Source organism: Myxine glutinosa, chromosome 3 (genome assembly GCF_964187855.1).
Source record: "Myxine glutinosa chromosome 3, kmMyxGlut1.1, whole genome shotgun sequence".
NCBI classification, from domain to species: domain Eukaryota; kingdom Metazoa; phylum Chordata; class Myxini; order Myxiniformes; family Myxinidae; genus Myxine; species Myxine glutinosa.
This window is the reverse complement of record NC_136263.1, coordinates 92,820,778-92,848,650: the sequence shown is the minus strand read 5'-3', so window position 1 is coordinate 92,848,650 and position 27,873 is coordinate 92,820,778. Positions and strand designations below refer to the sequence as shown.

The following is a 27,873-nucleotide window of genomic DNA, read 5'->3' as shown; positions in this document are numbered from 1 at the left end:
TCATCTACAAGTGGAGAAGATTCCAAACATCTGCCAACTTCTTCAGGCCAGGCCGCCCCAGCAAGTTCAGCCCGAGAGCAGACCGCAAGATGCTGAAAGAAGTCTCTAAGAACCCCAGAATGTCATCACGGGACCTACAGGTAGCTCTTGCCACTGTTGATGTCAAAGTGCACGAGTCTACCATTAGAAAGAGGCTGCACGAATTTGATCTACATGGGAGGTGTGCCAGGAGGAAACCTTTGCTGTCCAGAAAGAACATCAGGGCAGGACTAAATTTTGCCAATGAACACCTAGGCAAAGACCAGCACTTCTGGAACAATGTGCTCTGGACAGATGAGTCAAAGGTAGAGCTATTTGGCCACAGTACCAGAAGACATGTTTGGTGAAAACCAAAGACAGCATTTGACCACAAGAAGCTGATACCAACTGTAAAGCATGGTGGTGGAAATATTATGGTTTGGGGCAGCTTTGCTGCATCAGGGTCTGGGCAGCTCACCATCATATAATCCACGATGAATTCTTCATTGTACCAGAGGGTGCTTGAGGATAATGTGAGGCCATCTGTTGGAAGGTTGAAGCTCAACCGAAGGTGGACCTTGCAACATGACAATGACCCTAAACATACCAGTAAATCCACCAAGGAATGGCTGAAAAGAAAGAAATGGAGGGTTCTGGAATGGCCAAGTCAAAGCCCGGATCTAAATCCCATCAAGATGTTGTGGGGGGATTTGAAACGAGCTGTGCATGCAAGAAGCCACTCCAACATTGCACAGCTGAAAGAATTCTGCATGGAGGAGTGGGCAAAAATTTCTCCCAGTCGATGTCAGAGACTGGTAGATAGTTATAAGAAACGCCTACTTGAGGTAGTTTCTGCCAAAGGGGGCAACACCACCTATTAGAGCCAAGGGTGTACTTACTTTTTCCACATGTGAAATTTGCATTTATGTTTATTTAAATTATACAATGGACTACAAAATGTAAATAAAAACTACCTTTAGAGGCCATTTTTTCCCCGCAAGCGGGGGTTGGCCTCTTTCGGGGACCGTGGTTGTTGTTGTTTTTTGGTCCCCTTTTTGAAGCAATGTTTTCCGGCCGGATGCCCTTCCTGACGCCAACCCTTTTTGCCGCCTTTAACGACAAACAGGGAATTACCAGTGAACTGGTACTCAATTAGCCGACCTCGGAAGGATGACAGGCTGAGTCAACCCCCCGGACTACAAAATGTAAATGTTTCATGATATTTGTTATATTATATCACCTTTATCTATCAATATTGTTGAAATGAAGATCAAATAGCTGTATGTTGAGATATGTTGAAAAAGTCAAAACTTTACATGGGGTGTACTTACTTTTTCACGTGACTATTTCTACAAGCAACCTTTGGAAGAGGTTAGTCTTAGATTGTCTCCTCTGAGTCTGGGGGATCGGAGGCTCAAATCTAGCCCTTGTCAAGTCATACCGAAGACTTCAAAAATGGTACGTACTGCTTCCTTGCTTGACGCTCTGCATTTTAAAAAGATTATGGACAAAGAGTATGGACAAACAACCATTGGTTGAGAACCATTGTGTAAACTTGGTGTATAATGGCCTCCTCCTGCAATTAAGTTATCTGTCATCTAGTTAAATCTATTTCCGTCAAGTCGTGACCCACTTCTGGAGATATTCATGATCAGATTTCTTCGAACATTCCTATCCTGCACTGCTTCCCAAAGATCTGGCAAAGACCACTTGGTTCCACCCTTTATCCCATCCATCAGCATATTTCAGTTCTGCCTCTTCCTGTTCTTCCCTCAACCCTACTAAGCTTGGTTTTTTTCCTGCAAGAAAACTCAAGTTTTAAAAGCTGGCTTCAGTTAGCTGCAAACCAGACATCCTCCAGCATACCAAGTATTTCCTGAGTAAATCTGAACCACTCGCAGCTTCAAACTTCTAACGTATACAATAGGGGATGGGGGCAAACTTCCTCTTCCACCCCCCCCCTCCCCTCCTGACACCATTTTGGCTGAAAAAGTATGGGCCTTTTCATTTGTATACATGGTCGAGGCTCGAGGTAGAGCAAGTACACTGAACGGATGCACCAACAGCAGCAGAGCTGAAGACAAAAACAGAGGGAGACCCGGACAAACAATGGGTATGGGGAGGAATGGGGGGCAGGAGAGGACACATGGGGTGGACAAGATGCACACAGAAGGAAACTCTCAGGAGGGAAAACTGGAAATTTGGACTGAGGAGGGATTGGGGTGGGGAGGGCACAACAAGCCACCATAGTTTTCGATTGGGGATGATCTAATATGGTGCTGAACAGCTGCCTTGAAGACCTGGAGGGAAGAACGATATTGAAGATAATGTTTAAGTTGGTTCCACATGTGGGGAAAAAGAGGAAGAAGCGAGTGGACGTGAGCAGTGATATTGGTACCTTGCAGAAACCTTGGGGGAACAAAGCACGAAAAGAGCAAAAGGTGCAAGACCCAAAAGGAGGCGGGAGAAGACAAACAGACCACCGACCTGTCTGCGATGACGAAGTGAGAGGCTCATAGACTCAGCTTCATTGTGGGAGATTCTAATGATCTTGAAGGCCTTGGTTTCGACGCCGTTAAACTGAGCAAAATGTGAGGCAAGTGCACCGACCAAGATGGGAGAGCAGGACTCCATCAAGCTGCAGATGAAGGCCTTGTAGGAACTTTTGTGCTTCAAGGAAGGACTTAGTATGACGGCGGATGCCCAGTCGGCGGCCGGCTTTGGAGGCCAGCTTTGAAATGTGGTTTGTCCTTGAAAGATCATGGCTGGGAGTAAGCCCCAAAAGTTTGAATGACAACTTCCTCAAGCGGATTGTTGACAAAGTAGATGTGGAGGGGAGAGGAGGGTTTGCCAGACTGTCCTTTCGGAGAGAGATAGCAAGTGTGAGATTTGCCAGGATTAAAAAAAAAATTTCAAGCGAATAAGGAAGAAATGTCTACATATGAATAAGGAAGAAATGTTGATGAACATTGAATTTTTAATAAACATATAATTTTGTGACTACAATCACTACTTAATGATCGTTTTAAAATACTTATCTCATGTGTCATCTAAAGTTAAGAATGTTTCGATATTTGGTCAATATAAGAGATCCAACACATTACACATGCACATCTCCATCTCAATTACGATTTGTGGGTTTGGGTTTGTGGGTGAGGATTTGGGTTTGTGGGTGGGGGGAGGAGGGGAGCGTTGAGGACTTGAAGCCAATTTTACATTCCGTGGATTTTCCACATGTCCCTACTAGTAAGAAATAAAATACCTTAAAATTGGTAATTGATCCGCCGTGAATAAAAGTGAAGCCATTCCTTAGTCGGAGCAAAAGTGGACCAACTCTTGCCTGAAAAAACAACAATTTTTAAACACTGTACCAACAAAGGAGAGATACCGATGGTATTGAAACAACAAATACACCAGACATCTTGAAATTAATAATCAAGAACACATTAGAGTGCGCTTGTGCCAATCTTACAAGACTGCATCCCATCGTAGGGACAATACAATTTATTTAGTTACAGCTACAGTTGAGGATCATTCAGCAAGGGAAAACTGATCAAGAAGAATCACAATGACTGGAGGATGGCTTTCTAAGCAGGAATTGCTCGCTATAGAAAAGTATCTTGAATCAAGAATCGGTGATTGACAGCTTTGCCAGAACATGCAAAAGGTGTAAAGATGTCATGCCAAGATCAGTTGAAAGTTGAATTTGCATTTGGTATATAAATAATACATCTTTCGATTGTTCAGACATAAGAAAATTTAGATATACAAACAAAATTAATGTACTCATTCCATAATGGTTATATTTTGCTCCAGCCGACATGGTTCATGGTTGAGATCAATAAGGGTAACATCTGGCCAAGTGAACACGCGATATATACTTCCCTGCTGACGTAATTTGGCAGGAGATTGCCCCACTTGATGCCAAGGGCTGGACACGCCACTGCCTCCAACACATGTCCGTAGCTCAATGGAGTACTGCTCTCCTGTATTGGCCGGGGGTCCCGTTTCCCACCTGTCAATTGTTGATGCTGTGAAATCAAAAGCTCTCAACGTCTTTGGCATCAGCATTAAAAGCCAGCAATGCAGGCCCTGCTGCTTTCTCATTTTAAACAGGTTGATGGCCACTGATTACCTCTGCCACCAAAGGTAGATGGAGGTTATATTTTCACCCCTGTCTGTTTGTTTGTGAACAAGATGTCTCAAAAAGTTGCGGACGGATTCAGACAAAATTTGGCAGAGAGTCAGCGTATGTTACAAAGAAGAAATTATTAGGTTTTGGTGAAGATCCGGATTCGGGTCCGGCTTCAAGAATTTTCCGTTTCGAGGACACAGCAGAATATCTCAAAAAGTTGTGGACGGATTTGGATGAGACTTGGTGGACAGGTTGGGTGTACGACAGGGACGATTCGATTTGATTTTGGTGAAGATCTGAATATGGATTCAGATATGAGAATTATTTAATTTTTTAAGTGATTCTTCACCATTGGGAGATAGGTCCAAAAACTATACCGAGCAGAATATCTGAAAAAGTTGTGGACGGATGATTTTGATTAAATGTGATTCTGTATTGTGCTTTTTCAGGTCTACTCTGGGATACAAAACGTAAACTGTTCACCTGGTGGTTGTATGCTCTCTGCTGAGTGCCGTGCTAGTTTCTACTGTATCTAGTTGGGTCATGCCCTGTCTATTTTACCCTTACATTCCTCCATAGTCTCTCCAAACTGTACCCATTTGTCCAGAAATTCTCTCCTTGCAAAACCAAAAGTCTAGGCTTACTGCTCACCTCAACTAATTTCTCCATCAACTAATGGAAACTTCTTGATCAGTTTGTTCAATTGTACACCTCCCCACACCCCCAGGGATTCAAGTTGGCAATGCATCACCACCTCAGTTCAGACACCACCCCTACGTGTGATCCTTCTCATCCTCATTTATCTTCCCTTACCACTCATTTCCAGGTTTCCATGTTTCCTTCCCTCTTCTTTTTGTTGCTCTTATTTGTTAAACCCTTTGTTTGGCACACGTGTTGTCTCACTGTCCCATTACCATTACATTAACTTCATCCCTCTGACACCAAGATCTTCCATGACCCTATAATTTGTACAAAATTATATGACTTTTGCCTATGGTTGCTTAGGATGCCCTGGTAACATGGTAGTGGTATAGTATCATGGAAACAAGTTACAACTAGTATAGCACTCGGATAAACTTCCGCAGGCTGAAAGGTTTACGTTTTGTGTCCCACCGACAGGCCGGATCTGGATTCAGACCTGAACCAAAATCTAATCGGCTTGTTCTTATCGCCTAACCAAACTCATCCACCGAGTTTTGTCATAATCCGTCCACAACTTTTTGAAATATCATGTTATACATTGTTTTGGCCCAATTTCTCAATGGTGAAAAATCACTTTAAAATTCTCGTATCCAGATCCTGATTTTCACCAAAATTGAATCGATTCGTCCATGTCACACACCTAACCTGCCCATCACGTTTCGTCCGAATCCGTCCATAACTTTTTGAGATATCGTGCTCACAGACAACAGACAAACAAACAGGGGTGAAAACACAACATCCGTCCACCTTCGGTGGTGAAGGTAAAGATTGGTGGACTCTGTATCCTATACCGACTCCTTGTTGGTCTTGTACCCTCTGCACTCTCATGGCTCTGATCCTCCAAGGTTTCTGGATGGAGCACATGGTCTGCCAATAACCCCTCTTCTTGATAAATTCCCCAAATTCCAGGCTCACTGCTCACCTGCACTCATTTGTTCATCCTTTCTCTCATCCGTAGTACCAACTTCCCCAGTCTGTTCAGTCCCATTCTTCCCTCTAGGGTTTCAAGACAGCTGTTCACCACTATCTCAGGTCATCCACCATCCAAAACCATGATCTTTTCTAAACCAGTTAAACCACCCTCAACCTCCAAAGAAATTTGCTGATGTATCCATCTTGTTCATCCCTTGCATTCTCCTCCACCACTCATCGTTACCTGCATCCCCTGGTTATCTGTCTCAGTCGATTTTCTCCCTCTGTCCTGCTGTTGGCGCTTCCCCTGTCTCCTGCTGTTCCCTTTGTTATGTTGTGCCCTGATCTGTTTTGTTTCCTAGTTCTTCCATCTTGTATCAAAAAATATAGAAAAAAAATTTTAAGTCGGAATTTCCCTCCTGTTTTTCAATCCCCACCTTACATCTTCAAAGCCAGCATATAGTTATGTTCTGCTTCGGAAATGAACAATAAAAACATCATTGCAACAACTGCTCCTCACAAAAAAAAAATCGCTCAAAACACCAAACGCATCGTGTGGTGCATGCGACTATGCGAGCACTGTGTGCATCTTATTATAATGGAGCAAAGATATATGGTTATGTCGTTATGTCGCTATGTTTATATGCGACTAAAACGTCTTCTTCTTCTTCAAAAAAATTTGCCATCCTCTTAATTAACCCTCTTAATGGCGTTAAGACTGCTGAGACCCCTCAGACCTTTGACAACCCTTTAATTCCCCCAAGACACTTCAGACCATCAAGACCACTGAAGACCCAAAATACCCTCAAGACCCCCAAAACACCCCAAAGACCCAAAATACCCTTCAAGGCCCGCTCAAAAAGACCTTGAAAACCCAAAACACCCCGAAGACCCAAAAGACCCTGAAGATCCAAAACGCCCCGAAGACCCAAAAGACCCCGAAGACCCAAAACGCCCCGAAGACCCAAAACACCCCGAAGACACAAAACACCCAAAAACCCAAAACACCCCGAAGACCCAAAACACCTCGAAGACCCAAAACACCCCGAAGACCCAAAACACCCCAAAGACCCAAAACACCCCGAAGACCAAAAACACCCCCAAGACCCAAAACACTCCGAAGACCCAAAATACCCCGAATACCCAAAACACCCAGAAGATCCAAAACACCCCAAAGACCCAAAACACCCCGAAGATCCAAAACACCCCGAAAACCCAAAACACCCCGAATACCCAAAACATCCCAAAGACCAAAAACACCCCGAAGACCCAAAACACCATGAATACCCAAAACACCCCGAAGACCCAAAAGACCCCGAAGACCCAAAAGACCCAAAACACCCCGAAGACGCAAAACACCCCAAAGACCCAAAACACCCCGAAGACCCAAAACACCCCAAAGACACAAAACACCTCGAAGACACAAAACACCCCGAATACCCAAAACACCCCGAATACCAAAAACACCCCAAAGACCCAAACCACCCCGAAGACCCAATACACCCCGAAGACCCAAAACACCCTAAAGACCCAAAACACACCGAAGACCCAAAAGACCCCGAAGACCCAAAAGACCCTGAACCCAAAAGATCCCAAAGACCTAAAACACCCCGAACACCCAAAATACCCCGAAGACCCAAAACACCCTGAACACCCAAAACACCCAAAACACCCTGAAGACCCAAAACACCCCATAGACCCAAAACACTCCGAAGACCCAAAACACCCCGAAGACCCAAAACACCGTGAAGACCCAAAACATCCCGAAGACTCAAAACACCCCGAAGACCCAAAACACCGTGAAGACCCAAAAGACCCTGAAGACCCAAAACACATCAAAGACCCAAAATACCCTTAAAGGCCCAGAGGATCCAAAAGACCCTGAAGACCCAAATGGCCCTGAGGACCCAAAACACCATGAAGACCCAAAAGACACCGAAATGGTCAAAGATGCCGACTCCTCTGAAACGACGTGTGGTGAGGCGCGCGGAGAGCGTCGAGTCACGCTGGTGTTATTAGTCGATGCGGTGAGGACGCACCAAGAGCGCGCGGGGCCAACCACGTGATCCCTAGCTGTTCCCAGTGGGGAGAAACTGCGCGGCGAAGGGAAAATGCCTCGAAAAGCAGACAGAATACACATCACCGATCACTGATTGATGCCCTACCCAAAAGAAGTTTGGGTGCTGCCAAAGCAGTTCCTTGGCGATGTTTGCCTTTGCTTTCCTAGCCGTTGGCAAGTAATTTGGTCAGGCTGCCGGTGATAACTCACCTACTCTTCTTGAAAGACAGACAGCATGTAATCTTGCTAGCAGAGGGTACACCCGGTTTAATGTTCTTCCGAGAGATATTTGATGCAACACTACCTGTGAAGCACCAATCATAGAGTTTATATTCGGGTCGGTAATAGAACGAGACAGCTCAAAGGTAAGTGCACTATGCCTGCATCACCTTATCGCACGTAGACCGACAATGTATTAATGTCGACATACACACGTACGTCCATGAAAACGAAGTTCTCCAACCTGTTCGTAATTTATGAAAAGGAGGAACCAGCTCCAGCAAATAAACACCCTCCCTTCCCCTCCCTTCCCCTCCCCTCCACACACACACACACACACACACACACACACACACACACACACACACACACACACACACACACACACACACACACACACACACACACTTAAATGCAAAGCAGGTGGATACGATGCAGCGATATTGGTGGAATCCAATATGAGGAGCGGACATCATGAGCATGTTGTGCCCTCCTGAACCCAGTGCCTTAATACAGTGAGGACGAAGTCAGGTGACAGCATCAAAGGAGTGTCCCTCGTATTAAATGGTTTAAATATGAATGGGGGCAAAAGTAGATGATGAAAGGGAATAACACAACGAAGCGAGAAAACGTTCGCTCCTGGGCTATAAAACGCTGCAGCAAATAAAAGCTCTGAAGGTGACCTCAAAATGAGATCATGAAAACCACAACCACAAAATCCTCCATCTCAATGATGTAACCCCATATATATCTATATAATTATTTATTTACAATGCATTATCTGATTGATTCCTCCTCATCTGGCATTCGGGATCCTCCAGGTGGCACTGACAAAAATATCCCAGGAATATCAAATTGCATTGCATTACATTTCTTTATATTTGATTACTAAGAATCCTGTTTGGAAATGAGACCTTGGATTGGTTGGGAAAACGCAGCACCCATCGTTTTGCAATGGATCTTTGCCCTGGCATGGCGGTCATGACACGTGGTTTCATCACCGGCCGTGAGCATCATTAGTACCGGCGACGGGCGACGGCCGAAAACGCACGGGAGACGGGTCGCCTGCACTCAGTGGAGACGTGAAAGGAACGCTGCACGGCCGTCACTCGCTGTACGTCACGTCATGAGTCCCTCATCCTCAGGTCCCTCGATCAATCCCTGGCGATTCTCGATCGTCCCGCACATCGCCAGAGACCGGCCGCACTCGCACGTAACGTAATCGAGCGCTCACCGGGATTGAAGAGCGGCAGCGGCGCTCCCACGGCCACTCCTGCAGCCATGGCTGCTCCAACTGCCCATGGCGCGGCCGTGCGCACGGCGGGAGAGCGGCGCGCCATCGCTGCAAGCCGCGGATCGCTCCTCCGCTCTCCGGCCGGGGATCCGGTCGCGGGCTCTAGCGAAGCTTCGCAAGGATGCTGCGGCGCGGGATGGCCGCTCCTTCAGTTCGGTTGCATCGCCCGTGCTGCGGCGCGCCGTCTCCGCACGGTGCTCCGAGCTGCCGCATCATCGGTGCGGAGGAGCGCGTTAAGGATGGAGCGGGATAGCAAAGGAACAAAGGGAGGGGGTGATGGGCGATCGAGGAGAATGGGAAAGCGCGGATGAGAAGAGGGGAGGGTGAAGGCAGCGTTGCGTGGACCGAGGATACAACACCGTGAGAATGGCCGAGAAAATCCGGAGCAACGTCAAGTTAGGAGGAAACATCCTGAATCATGCGATCGCCATCTAATATATCTTTGCCGCACCTCCAATCAAGGATTATCAATATATAAATACATAAATAAATAAATATTATAATCGAATATATAATTATACACACACGAAGATATCTCACCCAAAACACTAATAATTTATTACCTGCACAAAGCGTCATTTCCCTTGCAAATTGGAAGATCTGAAATCGAGGATCACCGCGGAGCGTTTCAGGAGGACGAGTCCCCAAAGCATCTTCTGAAACCGATCACACCTGTATTGGCATTGCACATCAACGTACGAATCGAAGCTGACAGTGGATTGTGCACCTGGCTAGAAATAAGCTAAATTTAACCCATGGTATCGACAAAGGGTGAACTCACTTCATCGATATATGCATATAATATGGGGTAATAACTACAAGTACAATAATGTGATATTGTAGCGGTTACCGCTGGATGTACATAATCGCCTTGCACCGGCCAGAACACGGCCAGACGCGCCTCTCCCGGGCATGCCCGGACTCACTGTTCCCGGGCACGCCCGAACCTCCCGGGCACGCCCGGTCTCGTCTTTCCCGGGCATGCCCGCTCTTGCCTTTCCAGGGCTCGCCCAGAGCGTCCGGGCATGCCCGCTATCGCCTTTCCAGGGCTCGCCCAGAGCGTCCGGGCATGCCCGCTATCGCCTTTCCAGGGCTCGCCCAGAGCGTCCGGGCATGCCCGCTATCGCCTTTCCAGGGCTCGCCCAGAGCGTCCGGGCATGCCCGCTATCGCCTTTCCAGTGCTCGCCCAGAGCGCCCGGGCACGCCCAGCCTCGACTTGCCAGGCCGCAGCCAAACACGCCCGGGCAGGTCCAGACTCGCCTTTCCAAGGCTCGCCCTTGATACCCGGGCATGCCCGGTATAGCTTTTGCCGGGCAAACTTCCCGACATAAATGTGTATATATATTGTTGCCCGAAAAACGGGCTGGTCAGAATACCTGAGCTGTTTTGTTTCAATAAAGCAACTCGGACGAATTCCGTCTTTGGTCGCGTCAATTCTTTCGACTCGCGTTGGAGCGCAGTTCCTTCATTGGTGACCTACCGACATGGATACGGCAGTGACGCTTAAACTGCCTACCTTCTGGGAGGCTCACGCGGCTGTTTGGTTCGCCCAGGCGGACTCCCAGTTCGCCCTGCGAGGCATCACCGCGGACGACACCCGCTTCCACCATGTTGTGGCGGCGCTCGGTCCCGCCACCGCGGCCCGCGCCTTGAGCCTCCTCCAGCACCCGCCGGCTGCTGACAAATACGACGCGCTGAAGACGCTCCTCCTCGGCGCTTTCGCCCTCTCACCGGCAGCATGCGCACGGCGCCTGCTTGACCTGCCCGAGCTCGGCGACACGCGCCCGTCCGAGCGCATGGACTATATGCTCTCGTTGCTCGGCGAGCACTCTCCGGCATTCCTGTTCCGGGAGCTGTTCCTCCGTCAGCTGCCTAACCCGGTACGCCTCGCCCTGGCTGGCACGTTGATCACGGCTTCCCGCGCCCTCGCCAGGGAAGCCGATAAGATCTCCTCGGCGGGCCAGCACATCGGCGCGGTTACCTGGAGCCCGCCGCCGTCCGAGGCGACGCCCACGACGCCCGAGCGCCCTGCGCGGTTGGAGGCCGAACTGCCGGTGCAACTGGCGGCCGCCACGCCGCACCGCCCGCTTCCGACACGACGGCCGGGGCCTCCATCTGACCGGGCGTGGTGTTATTACCACGCCAGGTTCGGACACAATGCTCGGACGTGCCGGCCCCCGTGCACTTTCGGCAGGTCGGGAAACGGCCGGGCCGGCGTTCATTCCTAGCCATGAGCGCCGGCCACTCGGGCAACTTGCTGTTTATTCGGGACAAAGCGTCTGGACGGCGTTTCCTGTGCGACACCGGCGCCCAACTGAGCGTCATACCTGCCTCCGAGCAGGACAGGCTGGACGCAGTTTGCGGCCCCTCTTTGGTCGCTGCTAATGGCTCGACCATACGCACTTTCGGCCCACGCGTCGTCACCCTCTGCTTCGGCAGCCAGCGCTTTCAATGGACTTTTGTTACCGCCAGCGTCCCCATGGCTTTGCTGGGCGCCGACTTCCTCTGCGCGCACGGGCTGCTGGTCAACGTCAAACGACGTCGCCTTGTCCACGCCGAGACCTTCAGCTCCCTGGCGTGCACAATGAGCAGCTCCGCGCCGACCAAACTGGCGTGCGCCCTCCCGGCAACGAACGAGTTCGCACGCCTGCTCGTGGAATTCCCGGCCCTCACGCGGCCGACGTTTTCGGCCGTCGCGGTGCGGCACGGGATCGAGCACCACATACCCACTACGGGCCCGCCGGTCTACGCCAGGGCCCACCGCCTCGACCCAGCCAAGCTCGCCGTGGCAAAGGCCGAATTCGACGCGTTGGAGCACCTCGGCATCGTGCGGCGCTCCGATAGCGCGTGGGCCTCGCCACTGCACATCGTGCCAAAGCCGGGGGGTGGATGGCGCCCGTGTGGCGACTACCGCCGTCTCAATGACGCTACCACCCCCGACAGGTACCCGATCCCGCATATTCAGGACTTTTCCGCCCGTTTGGCGGGACGGGTCATCTTTTCGAAAATTGACCTGATACGGGGCTACCACCAGGTACCTGTCCGGGCGGCCGACGTCCCGAAGACGGCCGTCATCACGCCGTTCGGCCTGTTCGAATTTTTGCGGATGCCGTTTGGCCTCAAGAACGCGGCCCAGGCGTTCCAGCGCTTGATGGACGGCGTGCTGCGCGACCTGCCGTTTCTTTTCGTCTATCTGGACGACATCCTCGTCGCCAGCACGTCCCGCGCCGAGCACCTCCTCCACCTCCGAACACTGTTCGGTCGCCTCAGCGAGCACGGCTTAATTGTCAACCCGGTCAAATGCCACTTCGGCGCGACGACCGTTGACTTTTTGGGCCACCGCATCACCAAGACCGGGGCCGTGCCGCTGCCGACCAAGGTCGAGGCCATCACCACGTTCCTGCGTCCCCGTTCCATCAAGGCCCTCCAAGAGTTCCTCGGCATGGTGAATTTTTATCACCGATTCGTGCCCGCGCTGCTCAGCTCATGCGGCCCCTTTACGAGGCCCTCCGGGGCAAGCCGGCCAAGCATGACATTGTTTGGTCCGCGGCCATGGACGCGGCCTTCGCCAGTGCCAAACGGGCCCTCGCCGACGCAACGCTGCTGGCTCACCCGGTGCTCAACGCGCCCATCGCCCTCACTACGGACGCCTCCAACTACGCGGTGGGCGCCGTCCATGAGCAATGGGTGGACGGGGTTTGGCAGCCACTCGCTTTTTTCAGCCGGCAACTCTGGCCGAACGAGTTAAACTACAGCACGTTCGACCGCGAGCTGCTCGGGCTATTCCTGGCCGTTCGCCATTTCCGACACCTCCTGGAGGGCCGCCCGTTCACGGCTTTCGTCGACCACAAGCCGTTGGTCTACGCAATGGCTAAGGTCACGGAGCCGTGGTCGGCCCGCCAGCAGCGCCACCTCTCCGCCGTGTCGGAGTTCACCACGGACATCCAGCACGTCGCCGGCAAAGACAACGCCGTGGCCGACTGCCTTTCGCGGGCCAGCGCGAACGCGGTCCACCTCGGCGTGGACTTCACGCTCATGGCGGCCGACCAGACCACCGACGCCTCGGTGCAGGCACTCCGCGTGGCGGACACGGGCCTCCGCCTGGCCGACATCCCCTTCGCGGGCACCGTCCTGCTCTGCGACGTCTCCCAGGGCCAGCCTCGCCCCATCGTGCCTGTTTCCTGGCAGCGCCGCATCTTCGCCTCCATCCACGGCCTTTCTCACCCGGGCCGGAAAGCTTCTCAGAAGCTGGTGTCGGCGCGTTTCGTCTGGCACGGCCTTCGACGAAACATCCGCGACTGGGCCAACGCCTGCACGGCCTGCCAGCGAGCCAAGGTCCACCGCCACACCCAGGCCCCGCTGGCACCTTTCGCCGTGCCTGAACGGCGTTTCGACCACGTCCACGTGGACCTGGTGGGTCCCCTGCCCCCCTCGCGGGGGTTCACCCACCTGCTCACCATGGTGGACAGGACCACCAGGTGGCCGGAGGCCGTGCCCCTCACCTCCACCACCACCGCCGACGTGGCGCAGGCGTTCATCGCCACCTGGGTCGCGCGCTTCGGCGCACCAGCAGACATCTCGTCCGACCGCGGCCCACAGTTCATGTCTGAGCTTTGGGGCGCGGTCGCCCGTTCGTTGGGGGTCACGCTGCACCGCACCACGGCCTACCACCCCCAAGCCAATGGGTTGTGCGAGCGGTTTCACCGCTCCATGAAGGCCGCACTCATGGCCGGCCTTCAGGACGACGGTTGGGCCGACCGGCTGCCGTGGGTCCTTTTGGGCCTTCGCACGGCCCCCAAGGAAGACCTCCAGGCGTCCGCCGCCGAGCTCGTCTACGGCCAGCCACTCCGCGTCCCGGGCGAATACGTGCCTGACGCTACCAGTCCCTGGTCCGCCGCTCGCGAGCGCTCGGACCTCCAGGAGGCCGCCCGACGATTTGCCCCCGTGCCGACGTCCCGCCACGGTGGCCCCCAGTCCTACGTCCCCCCGGCGCTTCGCACAGCGGAGTACGTCTTTGTGCGTCATGACGCGCACCGGGGGCCACTCCGGCCGCCGTACGACGGGCCCTTCCGGGTCCTGCGACGGGGCGACAAGTCTTTCATCGTCGACTTCGGCGGCCGGCCGGACCGGATTTCTGTGGACCGCCTCAAACCGGCGCACATGGACGTCGACCAACCACCACGGTTGGCCCTTCCTCCGCGGCGAGGCCGCCCCCCGTCCACAGTTCCCCCCACTCGACCACCCACCACCACGTCAGACCCCTCCCCATGACCCTCCAGGGGTCGCTTCGGCCGGGTCATCCGGACCCCCCTTAAATTGACCCTGCCGGTGCAGGTCGATTCTGGAGGGGCGTGTGTAGCGGTTACCGCTGGATGTACATAATCGCCTTGCACCGGCCAGAACACGGCCAGACGCGCCTCTCCCGGGCATGCCCGGACTCACTGTTCCCGGGCACGCCCGAACCTCCCGGGCACGCCCGGTCTCGTCTTTCCCGGGCATGCCCGCTCTCGCCTTTCCAGGGCTCGCCCAGAGCGTCCGGGCATGCCCGCTATCGCCTTTCCAGGGCTCGCCCAGAGCGTCCGGGCATGCCCGCTATCGCCTTTCCAGGGCTCGCCCAGAGCGTCCGGGCATGCCCGCTATCGCCTTTCCAGGGCTCGCCCAGAGCGTCCGGGCATGCCCGCTATCGCCTCTCCAGTGCTCGCCCAGAGCGCCCGGGCACGCCCAGCCTCGACTTGCCAGGCCGCAGCCAAACACGCCCGGGCAGGTCCAGACTCGCCTTTCCAAGGCTCGCCCTTGATACCCGGGCATGCCCGGTATAGCTTTTGCCGGGCAAACTTCCCGACATAAATGTGTATATATATTGTTGCCCGAAAAACGGGCTGGTCAGAATACCTGAGCTGTTTTGTTTCAATAAAGCAACTCGGACGAATTCCGTCTTTGGTCGCGTCAATTCTTTCGACTCGCGTTGGAGCGCAGTTCCTTCAATATAATCCTGTGCGAGATGCATATTTTGCAATATTTAAGGTAAAATAGCAATGCAAACTTTCTCGAATCCATCACTTACAGACACAGAACTCAAATTGAGATAACTTGTCCATGTGTAGCTGTGTTGGAGAAACAGTGACATCTGTGTGGATGTGTCTGATATTATACATACAGTATGGTACTCATTGATTCGATTTTTGAACGGTATTTCGACCTGATGAGGGCAAATAAGGCCGAAATCCGGATAGGCGGTTCCGATTTGATGTTTAACCAATGACCAGCAAAAATATTTCTGCAATTGTGAGGCCAGGCCGAAGCCTCCGGGTCAGAGGCGATGCTATGGTCTGCGCATGCGCAGGATGTTTTTTTACATTGGACATTGGAGGAGTGTTTTGAATGCCCCAAACGCTTTGATTATATATATATATATATATATATATATATATATATATATATATATATATATATATATATATATATATATATATATATATATATATATATATATATATATATATATATATATATACTAGCGGGGTCACCCGTGGGAATCCCACGGGCATGGATGTGTGTGACATTTCGACATATTGAGTTAGATGCTGCACATTCATTTTTACAAAATGGTTACTGGCAAGTCATCAGATCCAGAAATGGTGTAATGAACACAATTTATTTATTTCACATAATATGTGACCCCTCACGCCTCTCCACCTGACACTCTCCTGTCTCCACCTGACACTCTCCTCTCTCCACCTAGCACTCCTCTCCTCTCCAATCCCTCACATTCCTCTCCTTTCCAATCCCTCACCTCTCCAATCCCTCACACTCCTCTCCTCTCCAATCCCTCACACGCCTCTCCTCTCCAATCCCTCACACGCCTCTCCAATCGCGCCTCACACGCCTCTCCAATCGTGCCTCACTCGCCTCTCCAATCGCTCCTCACTCGCCTCTCCAATCGCTCCTCACTCGCCTCTCCAATCGCTCCTCACTCGCCTCTCCAATCGCTCCTCACTCGCCTCTCCAATCGGCTTTCCCCGTCTCGTTTCTCTCGTTTTTCTCCCGTCTCATTCTTTTTCTTGCTCCAAATCGGCCCGTCTCGCCCGTCGGCCCGTCTCGCCCGTCTCGCCCGTCGGCCCATCGGAATCGGAAATCGGGCCGTCTTGCTTTCTTGCTTGCGCGTAAATAAATTGTGTTCATTACACCATTTCTGGATCTGATGACTTGCCAGTAACCATTTTGTAAAAATGAATGTGCAGCATCTAACTCAATATGTCGAAATGTCACACACATCCATGCCCGTGGGATTCCCACGGGTGACCCCGCAAGTTTGCATTGACGTTCGTCGACGCCGACGGACTCGTTCGCCCGTCTCATTCGTTTTCTTGCTACATCCTGTTCAAGTCTGCGTTCTTCATCGATCGTCTCATTCATTTTGGAAATAGAAGTTTCCACGCAGCGCATGAATTGTCACGACTCACGATCCTCAAAAGGAAGTGTCTCGTAATCATCAAATGATAAATGGCAAGTAAATTATATTGTGGAAAATTAAAGATTTCAAATAAACCTATTTAAAGTGTATTCGCACATAACTAATTTTAAAAAACGAAGAAATATCTCTCGGTAATTTCCTGAAACATATTTTACTTCCGGCTAAGAATGTTGAATGAAATAAGAACGAAGAAATATATGTCGGCATCATTGTTGACGTTTTTGTGACGACTGTCATCAAACGAAAAAGTAATATATCTTAACGGAAAAGCAAAAGCGAATTTTAAATATATATCATCGACACGTTGCCGTTGGTGACATGTTGGGCGGTGTATGATACACCATGATGCGTTTTTAAAAAATATATCTCTGCATTTTCTCGCGTGTGTGGAATGTTTGTGGAAAATTAAAGATTTCAAATAAACCTATTTAAAGTGTATGCGCACATAACTAATAAAAAAAACGAAGAAATATCTCTCGGTAATTTCCTGAAACATATTTTACTTCCGGCTAATAATGTTGAATGAAATAAAAACGAAGAAATATATGTCGGCATCATTGTTGACGTTTTTGTGACGACTGTCATCAAACGAAAAAGTAATATATCTTCACGGAAAAGGAAAAGCGAATTTTTAATATACGTATATTGACACGTTGCCGTCGGTGTCATGTTGGGCGGTGTATGATACACCATGTGCGATTTTAAAAAATATATCTCTGCATTTTCCCGCGTGTGTGAAATGTTCTCAATTCTTGGTTTATTGCTGACACCGAGTCTGAAACCATCGATAAAAATGAAATCATATGGTGAGTTAGATTGGAGATAAAGGCGTGAGAGAGACTCAATGGCCTTGAAGTTACAGGCGTTTGAAAATTCATTTCGTTCTATAAACGCCAACTTTCATTGGATTTTCTTCCCGTTTTTTTTCAACCGAGTCTAAAACTATGTTAGCGACTGTGAAAAATGAAATGATATATCGAATTTGATTTGAAATAAAACTGGGAGAGAGAGCAAGACACCACGGGCCTGCAAAACAGGCCTCAAAGCTATGCGAGTTAATAAAATGGTGGATATTTGTTTATAATTATATGAAGCCACTCCCAGAATGGGTGGAGCTATGGGTGGAGCTACCCTGCAAACCGAGTAAGCCACACCCCGGACAGACACCCAACACACAGACAGACAGAATCATCTACGGCTATTATAATATATATATATATATATATATATATATATATATATACATATATATACACACACACACACACACATTACGTATATGCAGTGCCTTTAGAAAGTCTACACCCCCTTACAAATTTTTCACCTTTTGTTGCCTTATAGCCTGGAATGAAAATGAATTAAATCAAACATTTTCCACCCTTAATTACACATCCTAACCGAATCCTTCCAAGTGAAAAACAAATTCTACAAATTTCAGAAAATTAATAAAAATACAAAACTAGAATATCTTCATTGGATAAATGACCACCCCCCATTATAATAGCAATTGTAAATTAGCTCAGGTGTAACCATTCACCTTCAAAATCACACACCAAGTTAATTGGCCTCCAGCGGTGTTAAATTGCAGCGATTCTGATTATTTCCGAATAAAATCAGCTGGTGTATAGTGCATTTTACAGGAAAGACTCAACAATGAGCACCAAGGAGCTTTCAAATGACCTCTGGGATAACGTTGTGGAAAGGTACAGATTAGGGGGATGGGTATAAAAATATTTAAAAAGCTGTGAATATCCGATGCAGCACAGTTAAGACAATCGTTAAGAAGTGGAAGACGTATGGCACCACCAATACCCTGCCTATATCAGGCCGTCCCTCCAAGTTGGATGAACCAAGCAAGGAGGAGACTGATCAGAGAGGCCACCAAGAAGGCAAGGGAAACTTTTAAAGAGCTGCAGGCCTTTATGGCAAAGACTGTTCAATGTGTGCATGTGACAACAATATCCCAACCACTCCACAAGCCTGTCCTGTATGGTAGGGTGGCAAGAAAGAAGTCATTACTCAAAAACAGCCCACCTTGAGTCCCATTTGAGGAATGCAAAAAAAACCACTCTGGAGATTCTGAAGCCATGTGCCAAACTGTTTTGTGGTCTGACAAAACCAAGATGAAACATTTTGGCCAAAATGCAAAGCGTTACGTTTGGCGCAAACCTACAGCTGAAATGTGTAGTCACATAACTCAAATTGAGATAACTTGTCCATGACTGTGTTGGAGAAACAGTGACATCTGTGTGGTGTGTCTGATATTATATATACAGTATGGTACTCATGGATTAGATTTTTGAACGGTATTTCGTCCTGATGAGGGCAAATAAGTTTGGAGCGGGATTGCTCTGAAGGTGACCTCAAAATGAGCACCTTTTGTTGGTTTCATCACCTGAGTTGTCCTGGTCTCAGACAAGTCAGTCCTTGAGATGTAAGTTCTCCCCATAGAATATATTTTTCACTTAGATGTTGTGGGTTATGATGTGTAAATAATGGTGGAAAAAGTCTGATTTAATGCAATTTAATTCCAGACTTTAAGGCAACAAAAGGTGAAAATTTTGTAAAGGGTGGAGACTTTCTGTAAGCACTGTACACAGACATTGTAAGCACTGTAAGCACTGTACATAACAATATATTGTCGCGTTCCCGGGGGTGAACACCCCTGGGGACGGATAGCAGAGCAAGCTTTACACTCTGAGGTGCTAAGTAAATAATGGCGGACCTTCTTTATACTGGGGAGGGCAGCGGGGGTAGCGAAGCTCTTACCTTCACAGACCCCACTGGACATCTTCAACCTTGTTAATCAAAGCAAAGCGACACGGAATTAAAATGTACAAATACCGGCTTTATTGAAAGAAATGCCGGTAACAAAAGAATGCACGGTAAAATAAATTCCTATTCGAGGGACCCTCCATACAGACTCGTATACAACACAAGGGGAAAAATAAAGGTGAAAACAATGTGTAGTGTTTGTGAGGTGCGTTTGCCTGCACTCCGTCTGGCGCCCGTAAGCGACCGGGGCCAGCAAAGGTCCCGCATCCCCACGTAGGAATGGCATGCCCTGGCGCGAAGTCTGTTCATGGGGACAGGCCTTGGCGTGAAGTCCGTTCACGGGGACAGGCCTTGGCGCGCAGTTCGCTCCTCTAGCCGCCAACCGCGAAGCGAGCAGGCCGCGCCCGTCCACTCACTGTCTGCTCCACACAGCACTCAGGTGATGCTCAGTCGGCATCGACGAGCCAAGGAAAGGACAAAGCGGTCACTCAAACCGATGAAAGCCAGGGACCACGAGACAAAATCCCGGGACACGACCGCCCACGATGAAATCCAGATGTCGAGAGAGATGCACATGCGGCTGCTCGTCACCAAAGCCAGAACCCAAAAGCGAGAGAGCACCACACCAATGTCCCCTGAAAGAGGGTAATATACGACTGTTCCTTTTCAATATCTGTCCCTCGCGCAAGAGAGAAAATGTCCACGTCTGCTCACCACCAAAGCCAGGACCCAAGAGATAACTGTGATTGCACTGCACCAATGTCTCTACACAAAAGGGTGAATGGATCCACGTCTGCTTGTAATGACTGTACCCACCCAAGAGAACAAAATGTCGGGACTCAGTTCTTTTATTCGCAAGGCTCTCACGTCATCCGATGATCCCCATGAGTGCTCCTATCAGCGGGTCCCTTCTTACCGCTCGACAATACCGGACCAATCACTGCTCTTCGGGGCATGGCGGACCAATCACTGCCTGCTTGATGTTGCGATGTGGCAGGGCCAGCGTTATTGTTCATTGTCATGTTCTGGTTGGTTTTATTTCATGTTTATTTTAGGTGTAGCGTGCATGGCTGGTGTGGTGTGTGCTGCATAAGGAACAGAGGAAAAGCTCACAGAAGCCATTTACATACAGGGAATTAATTACCCTTAATCCCTAACTAATATAACCCCACCCCTCGTCATGGGCACAAAGATACACTCTTACACGACATCCGGTCTAATGGATTCCCTACTTATGGAACATGGGGATTCTTCTTCTTCATGACAGTCAGAGCACACTACCTGTACAATTCTGCCTGGACTACTATATTCCATTGCCTACTACCCTCCCCCCCATATATATGTATGTATGTATGTATGTATATATATATACAGTGCATTCAGAAAGTATTCAGACCCCTTCACTTTTGTCACATTTTGTTATGTTGCAGCCTTATGCTGAAATCGTTTAAATTCATTTTTTCCCTCATCAATCTACACTCAATACCCCATAATGACAAAGAGAAAACAGGATTTTAGAAAGTTTTGCAAATTTATTACAAATAAAAAACTGAAATATCACATTTACATAAGTATTCAGGCCCTTTGCTATGACACTTGAAATTTAGCTCAGGTGCCTCCCATTTCTCTTGATCATCTTTGAGATGTTTCTTCACCTTGATTGGAGTCCACCTATGGTAAATTCAATTGATTGGCCATGATTTGGACAGGCACACACCTGTCTATATAAGGTCTCACAGCTGACAATGCATATCAGAGCAAAAACCAAGCCATGAGGTCGAAGGAACTGCCTGCAGAGCTCAGAGACAGGATTGTGTCGAGGCACAGAACTGGGGAAGCCTACAAAAAAATTTCTGCTGCATTGAAGGTTCCCAGAGCACAGTGGCCTCCATAATTCTTAAATGGAAGAAGTTGGGAACAACCTGGACTCTTCCTAGAGCTGTCTGCCCGGCCAAACTGAGCATTCGGGGGAGAAGGGCCTTGGTAATAGAGGTGACCAAGAACCCGATGGTCACTCTGGCTGAGCTCCAGAGATCCTGTGTGGAGATGGGAGAAACTTCCAGAAGGACAACCAAAACTGCAACACTTAACTGATTTGGGCTTTATGGCAGAGTGGCCAGACGGAAGCCTCTCCTCAGGGAAAGACACATGAAATACCACAGAATATTGTTTCTCACAGTCTGAGAGTCCTTTGGGTGCTTTTATGCAAACTCCAAGTGGACTTTCTGAATGCACTGTATATATATATATATATATATATATATATATATATATATATATATATATATATATATATATATATATATATATATATATATATGTATATGCTGTATATGTATGCATAAATGTGTATATATATATATATATATATATTGTTACGGAACCCAACGTCGGCCTATGGTTCCCCTTTGAGGGGGGATTAGTCCCCTCGATTATTGCTGACCGACGTGGTCCCTGAAGCTGCACCGCAGCCTCCGGAAAGGCTGGTGCACAGCCCCGTTCGTACCGCGGATAAGATGTTACTTGATTGCCGAGCGGTGTTTAGCAACCGCAGCACGAACTGTTACCAAGACTAACCCGATTCTGAACGTTGGCCAAATCGTGCCACAGATATTCAATTTGGAAAAGACAAAGACGACGGATGTGAAGAAGAAGAAGACAAGAGGTAGGAAATACGAATAGGATTTATTACTATTATTTACAACCAAAAGAAACCAAGGAGAAGGAAGGATAATAAAATAAAGACAGAAAGAGGGACGGACCAGAAGGACACAGTGAAACTTAGCTTACCTATTACAGTCTTACTTAGAAACCCAAGGACAAGACAAAAGACAGACTATGCTCACACTTACACGACTGGGGAATGGAGGCAGGAATGACTGGAAGGAGGAATGGGAAGGTTCAGCTGGGGCAGATGGTTCGGGCTTGATCCCGCAAGGGATGTCGGGCTGGACCTCGACGGCCACCGATGCCACCGCAATCTGGTTCCCGCGGGGTAACGGGTCGAAGCTGCCTGGTGGAGTCAACGCTGCTTGTGGAGCCAAAGCTGCTGGTGGAGCCAAAACTGCTGGTGGAGCCAAACTGCTGGTGGAGCCAAACTGCTGGTGGAGCCAAACTGCTGGTGGAGCCAAACTGCTGGTGGAGCCAAAACTGCTTCTCTGGCTCACCTCAGGACGCGTCTCCCTTCTCTCTCCGTGGGCTCGTCTCCACTCATCTGCCGTCTCTGGCGCAACTCTTAGAACTCCGAACTCATCTGCCGTCCCTGGCGCAACTCTTTCTTGGAACTTATCTCAAAGGCTTCCGCGCGCACTTATATAACGCCTCAGGCGATCAAGCCGCCGGCCTCCAGGACACGCCCATCGGTGAGCTCGCCTCGGCCCTGATTGGTGGGCACGGGCTCTCTGGCTCCACCCTTGATGACGATGGGCGGGCACGCCCTTCTTCCCCGAGCTGACCACGCCGTAATGGCGGCAAATGCAGTTGGCAGTAGAGGCTTTGGGAATGGGAATGAAAGGGGATCTATCTATTTGAATTCGGTGCAATGGAGTGTCAATTAATGGAAGACACAGCCTTAACCTACATAGAATAAGGAAATAAACTACCAACAAGGAGGAAATCTATGATTGGCTAACGTGATTGCTTATGACCTAATTACGGACGCACTTTGACCTTTATACACAACTGGAGGAAGGAGGGTGATATTTTACAATGTACTACACAATAAAAAAACACAATTCTCATATCCACAACAATATATATATATATATATATATATATATATATATATATACAGTGCATACATATATATGTACATATACATACATACACTACATGGCCAAAAATATGCGGACACCCCTTCTAATTATGGGATTCGGCTGTTTCAGCCACACCCATTGCTGACAGGTGTATAATATCAAGCACACAGACATGCAATCTCCATAGACAAACATTGGCAGTAGAAAGGGACATACGAAAGAGCTCAGTGACTTTCAACGTGGCACCGTCATCGGATGCTACCTTTCCAACAAATCAGTTACCTTTTTGCTACCTTTCCAACAACAAATCATTCCTGCCCTTCTGTAGCTGCCCCGGTCAACTGTATGTGCTGTTATTGCGAAGTGGAAACGTCTCGGAGCAACAACAGCTCAGCCGCAAAGTAGTAGGCCACACAAGCTCACAGAACGAGACCGCCGAGTGCTAAAGCGCATAGCGTGTAAATATCGTCTCTCCTCAGTTGCAACACTCAATACCGAGTTCCAAACTGCCTCTTTAAGCAACATCAGCACAATAACTGTTCGCCGGGAGCTTCATGAAATGGGTTTCCATTGCTGAGCAGCCGCAGACAAGCCTAGGATCACCATGCGCAATGCTAAGCATCAGCTGGAGTGGTGTAAATCTCGCCGTCATTTGACTCTGGAGCAATGGAAACGCGTTCTCTGGAGTGATGAATCACACTTTACCATCTGGCAGTCCGACGGATGAATGTGGGTTTGGCGGATGCCAGGAGAACGCTACCTGCCCGAATGCATAGTGCCAAATGTAAATTTGGTGGAGGGGAAATAATGGTCTGGAGCTGTTTTTGATGGTTCGGGCGAGGCCCCTTAGTTCCAGTGAAGGGAAATCCTAATACTACAGCATACAATGACATTCTAGCCGATTGTGTGCTTCCAAATTTGTGGCAATAGTTTGGGGAAGGCCTTTTCCTGTTTCAGCATGACAATGCGCTCGTGCACAAAGCGAAGTCCATACAGAAATGGTTTGTCGAGATCGGTGTGGAAGAACTTCACTGGCCTGCACAAAGCCCTGACCTCAACCCCAATGTACACCTTGGAATGCCGACTGCAATGAATTGGAACTGGATTGACGACTGCGAGCCAGGCCTAATCACCCAACATGAGTGCCCGACCTCACTAATGCTCTTGTGGCTGAATAGAAGCAAATCCCCACAGCAATGTATCAACATCTAGTGGAAAGTCTTCCCAGAAGAGTGGAGGCTCTTATAGCAGCAAAGCGGGGACAAACTCCATATTAATGCCCATGATTTTGGAATGAGATGTTCGACGAGCACAAATTGGTGTGATGTTCGGGTGTCCACATACTTTTGGTCATGTAGTTTATATATACATATACAGTCGTGGCCAAAAATATTGAAACCCTTACACTTTTTTCTAATAACTCACAATATTCTCTAAAAAATAAGTTGAAATTGGCAAGTATTTGGTGTCCACAATTCTGTATTTCATTGTTAATATTACAGACCCTTTGTTTTTGATTCACAACTTAATATATCCTTTTAAATCAGAAAATAAGAAGAAATGGCAATAACAAAATTATTGACACCCTCGACTTAATATTTGGTAGCACAGCCTTTGGACAAAATAACTGCAGTCAAGCGCTTCCTACAGCTAGGAATGAGCTTCCTACACCTCTCTACTGGCAGTTTGGCCCCCTCTTCTTGTGCAAACTGCTCCATTTCTCCCAGATTTGAAGGGTGCCTTCTCCCAACCGCTGTTTTCAGATCTCCCCACAAGTGGTCAATGGGATTTAGATCTGGACTCATTGCTGGCCACTTCAGAACGGTCCAGCATTTTGTCTTGAACCATTATTGGGTGCTTTTAGACGTGTATTTGGGGTCATTGTCCTGCTGCAAGTTCCATGACAATCGATGGAGGCCCAGATTTCTGACACTCGATTGAACATTGTACTCCAAAATGCCTTGGTAATCTCCTGATATCATGATGACATGCTCACATTCAAGGCACCCAGTGCCAGAGGCAGCACAGCTACCCGAAAACATCACTGAACCTCCTCCATGTTTGACAGGGGTTCTTTTCTTTGAAGGCTTCATTTTGTTTTCTGTAAACATAGAGATTATGTGCTTTACATAATGGCTCTAATTTGGTTTCATCTTTCCACAGGACATTCTCCCAGAAGGATTTTGGTATTTCTGGTGTGTTTTGGCAAACTCCAGTCAGGCTATCTTATGTCTCTCTCTCAGCAGTTGGGTCCTATGGGGTCTCCTACCATCGAACTCACTTTCATTGAGTTGGCGACGGATGGTGGGAGTTGCTGTCATACCTTGTGTCTGAAGGTCAGCTTGAATCTGTTTGGCAGTCGATTGAAGTGCTTTCTCCATCATTCGAACAATCCTTCGCTGCAATCTTCAACCAAGTTTTCTCTTCTGGCCACGTCCAGGGAGGTTGGCTACAGTACCATGGGCCTGAAACTTCCTTATAACATTGCGTATGGTGGACACAGGATATCAATGACTCTGGAGATAGATTTGTTGCCTTGAGATTGTCTGTGCTTGGCTAAAATCTTGTGTCTGACCTGCTCAGACAATTCTCTGGTTTTTCTTTCTTTTCTCAATGCTCATTGAGGTAGATACAGTGACAAAACAGCAGAATGACTCCTTTTCTCCAATCAAACTGGTTGAATGAGTGATTTTTATATTGCAGGCACCTGCAGCCCACCACAGGTACGTTCAATTCCAAAGTAATGGAGAATCATATGCTGGAAATCTAATTATTCTAACAACTTCTAAAAGGTGCCCATAATATTGTCCAGGCCATTTTCGGATTTCTGTGTGGAATATGCTCAGATTCAGTAATTTTTTCAGCTTTTTTTTTGTTTTCTTCCACTGCAAACCAAAGAAATACATATGTGAATGCCAAAATATTTTTTTATTTCAACAATTTTCTGGAAGAAAGGGTGCATTATTTGAAAAAGTGCAAAGGTGCCATTATTTTTGGCCACGACTATATACATATATATATATATATATATATATATATGTATGTATGTATATATATATGGGTCATATATGCAAATATATATATACTGTAAATATATGTGCACCTATACACTAATAATGCAAACTATACACTGCAAATCTACATGGGTCATATACCTAATCACTTGCCAAAAGTGCACCAAACAATATGTTGGAAAAACTGAGAATACACTCTACACACGATTTAATAACACCCGGTCAGAAATCAATAACTTCCACACCAGTCAGGGCAAATCTCTACCTTACACGATACACTTCAATCAACCGGATCACTCTATAAATGACATTCAGATCTCTGCCATTGAATCAATCACAAATCGATCACACACCACGATTCTGAAACGTGAGTCCTTTTGGATACATAAACTTCGGACAAAAATCCCTCATGGCATAAATTTTGATGATTAAAGCATGTTCCTACATCAACCCAATCAAATTGTTAACCGTAACCCATTCATTCATTCATTCATTCACCCATTCATTCATTCTACCTTTGTATGTCATTTATATAAATATATAAATATATTATATGAATATAAATGGCATATGAATATATGCTTGTATGTTTATGTATGTATGTATCCCTATATTTGTATATGCACGTGCACCGGAAATGTAACGCAAACCGTAACTGTAAGCTGCGCTTCACTTCCGTTGAACTTGGGGCCGGTGAGTGAGCTTTGGCGTGGCTCTTCCTTCTGTATGCATTTTCTACACATATCACACATCTTACACACATATCACTACACATACTTGACTGATATACATGCCTACTGTTTTTGTAGACTCAGAGGACCTTTGTTGTTCGAAAGCTTGTCGAATTAAAGATCGAAGCCCTGAAGCTACGTCCGCGTCTTATTCAATCTCCCGATTATTTATTCAATGCAAATGAGACGCGCTGCTCGTACTGTGGAGTTTCTACTATTTCTCACAGTTATATATATATATATATATATATATATATATATATATATATATATATATATATATTATATATTGTTGCGGATCTCTCGAGCCCGTCGACGTACAGAGGGGGGTTAAACCCTTTCCCCCCTCGAGCTTCGAGTCCACGAGGCCGAGCCACCACTCCCATAGTGAGCGTGCAGAAGGGTATCTGGGCGATTCCCTAAGTACCTTCGGTACGCACGCCGCCACGAGAACGGGGACTGGACCTCGCACAAATCACGCTGATCTGATACGCACGAGCGGTTTGCCTGTCACGTGACTCGTGCCGTTAATTCTTATTGAACCCGATCGAGCGGTCTTATTCGTACAGTACGAAGCCAATGGTGGAAAATGACGGGAACGACCAAATGGAAGGAAGATCACAGGTTTATTATACAATTTACAATGGCCAAAGAAAAGAGACACAGAGCAGATACTTAATCAGTCTTACTTAACCCCCAGACAAGGGCCCACTCACTCATGCAGGGAAAAGAAGGAAGGAAAAGTACGCGCTCCAAACGCGTCCTTGGCGCCGTTCGCTCCGGTC

At 48.3% G+C, this 27,873-nt stretch overlaps 1 protein-coding gene across 2 annotated transcripts in view; it reads right to left on the bottom strand.

Moving 5' to 3' along the window:
* The window catches only part of AATK (apoptosis associated tyrosine kinase), a 293,143-nt gene extending 283,582 nt beyond the window's left edge, over positions 1 to 9,561 (bottom strand). The window contains exon 1 of one of the 2 annotated variants that reach the window (XM_068110486.2): positions 9,280 to 9,561. In XM_068110486.2, coding sequence (XP_067966587.2) covers positions 9,280 to 9,385 — 106 coding nt within the window. In that variant the 5' untranslated portion in view covers positions 9,386 to 9,561. The remainder of the gene's footprint in view (positions 1 to 9,279) is intronic. The other variant, XM_078774271.1, reaches the window with a different exon arrangement.
* Positions 9,562 to 27,873: the final 18,312 nt, after the last annotated feature.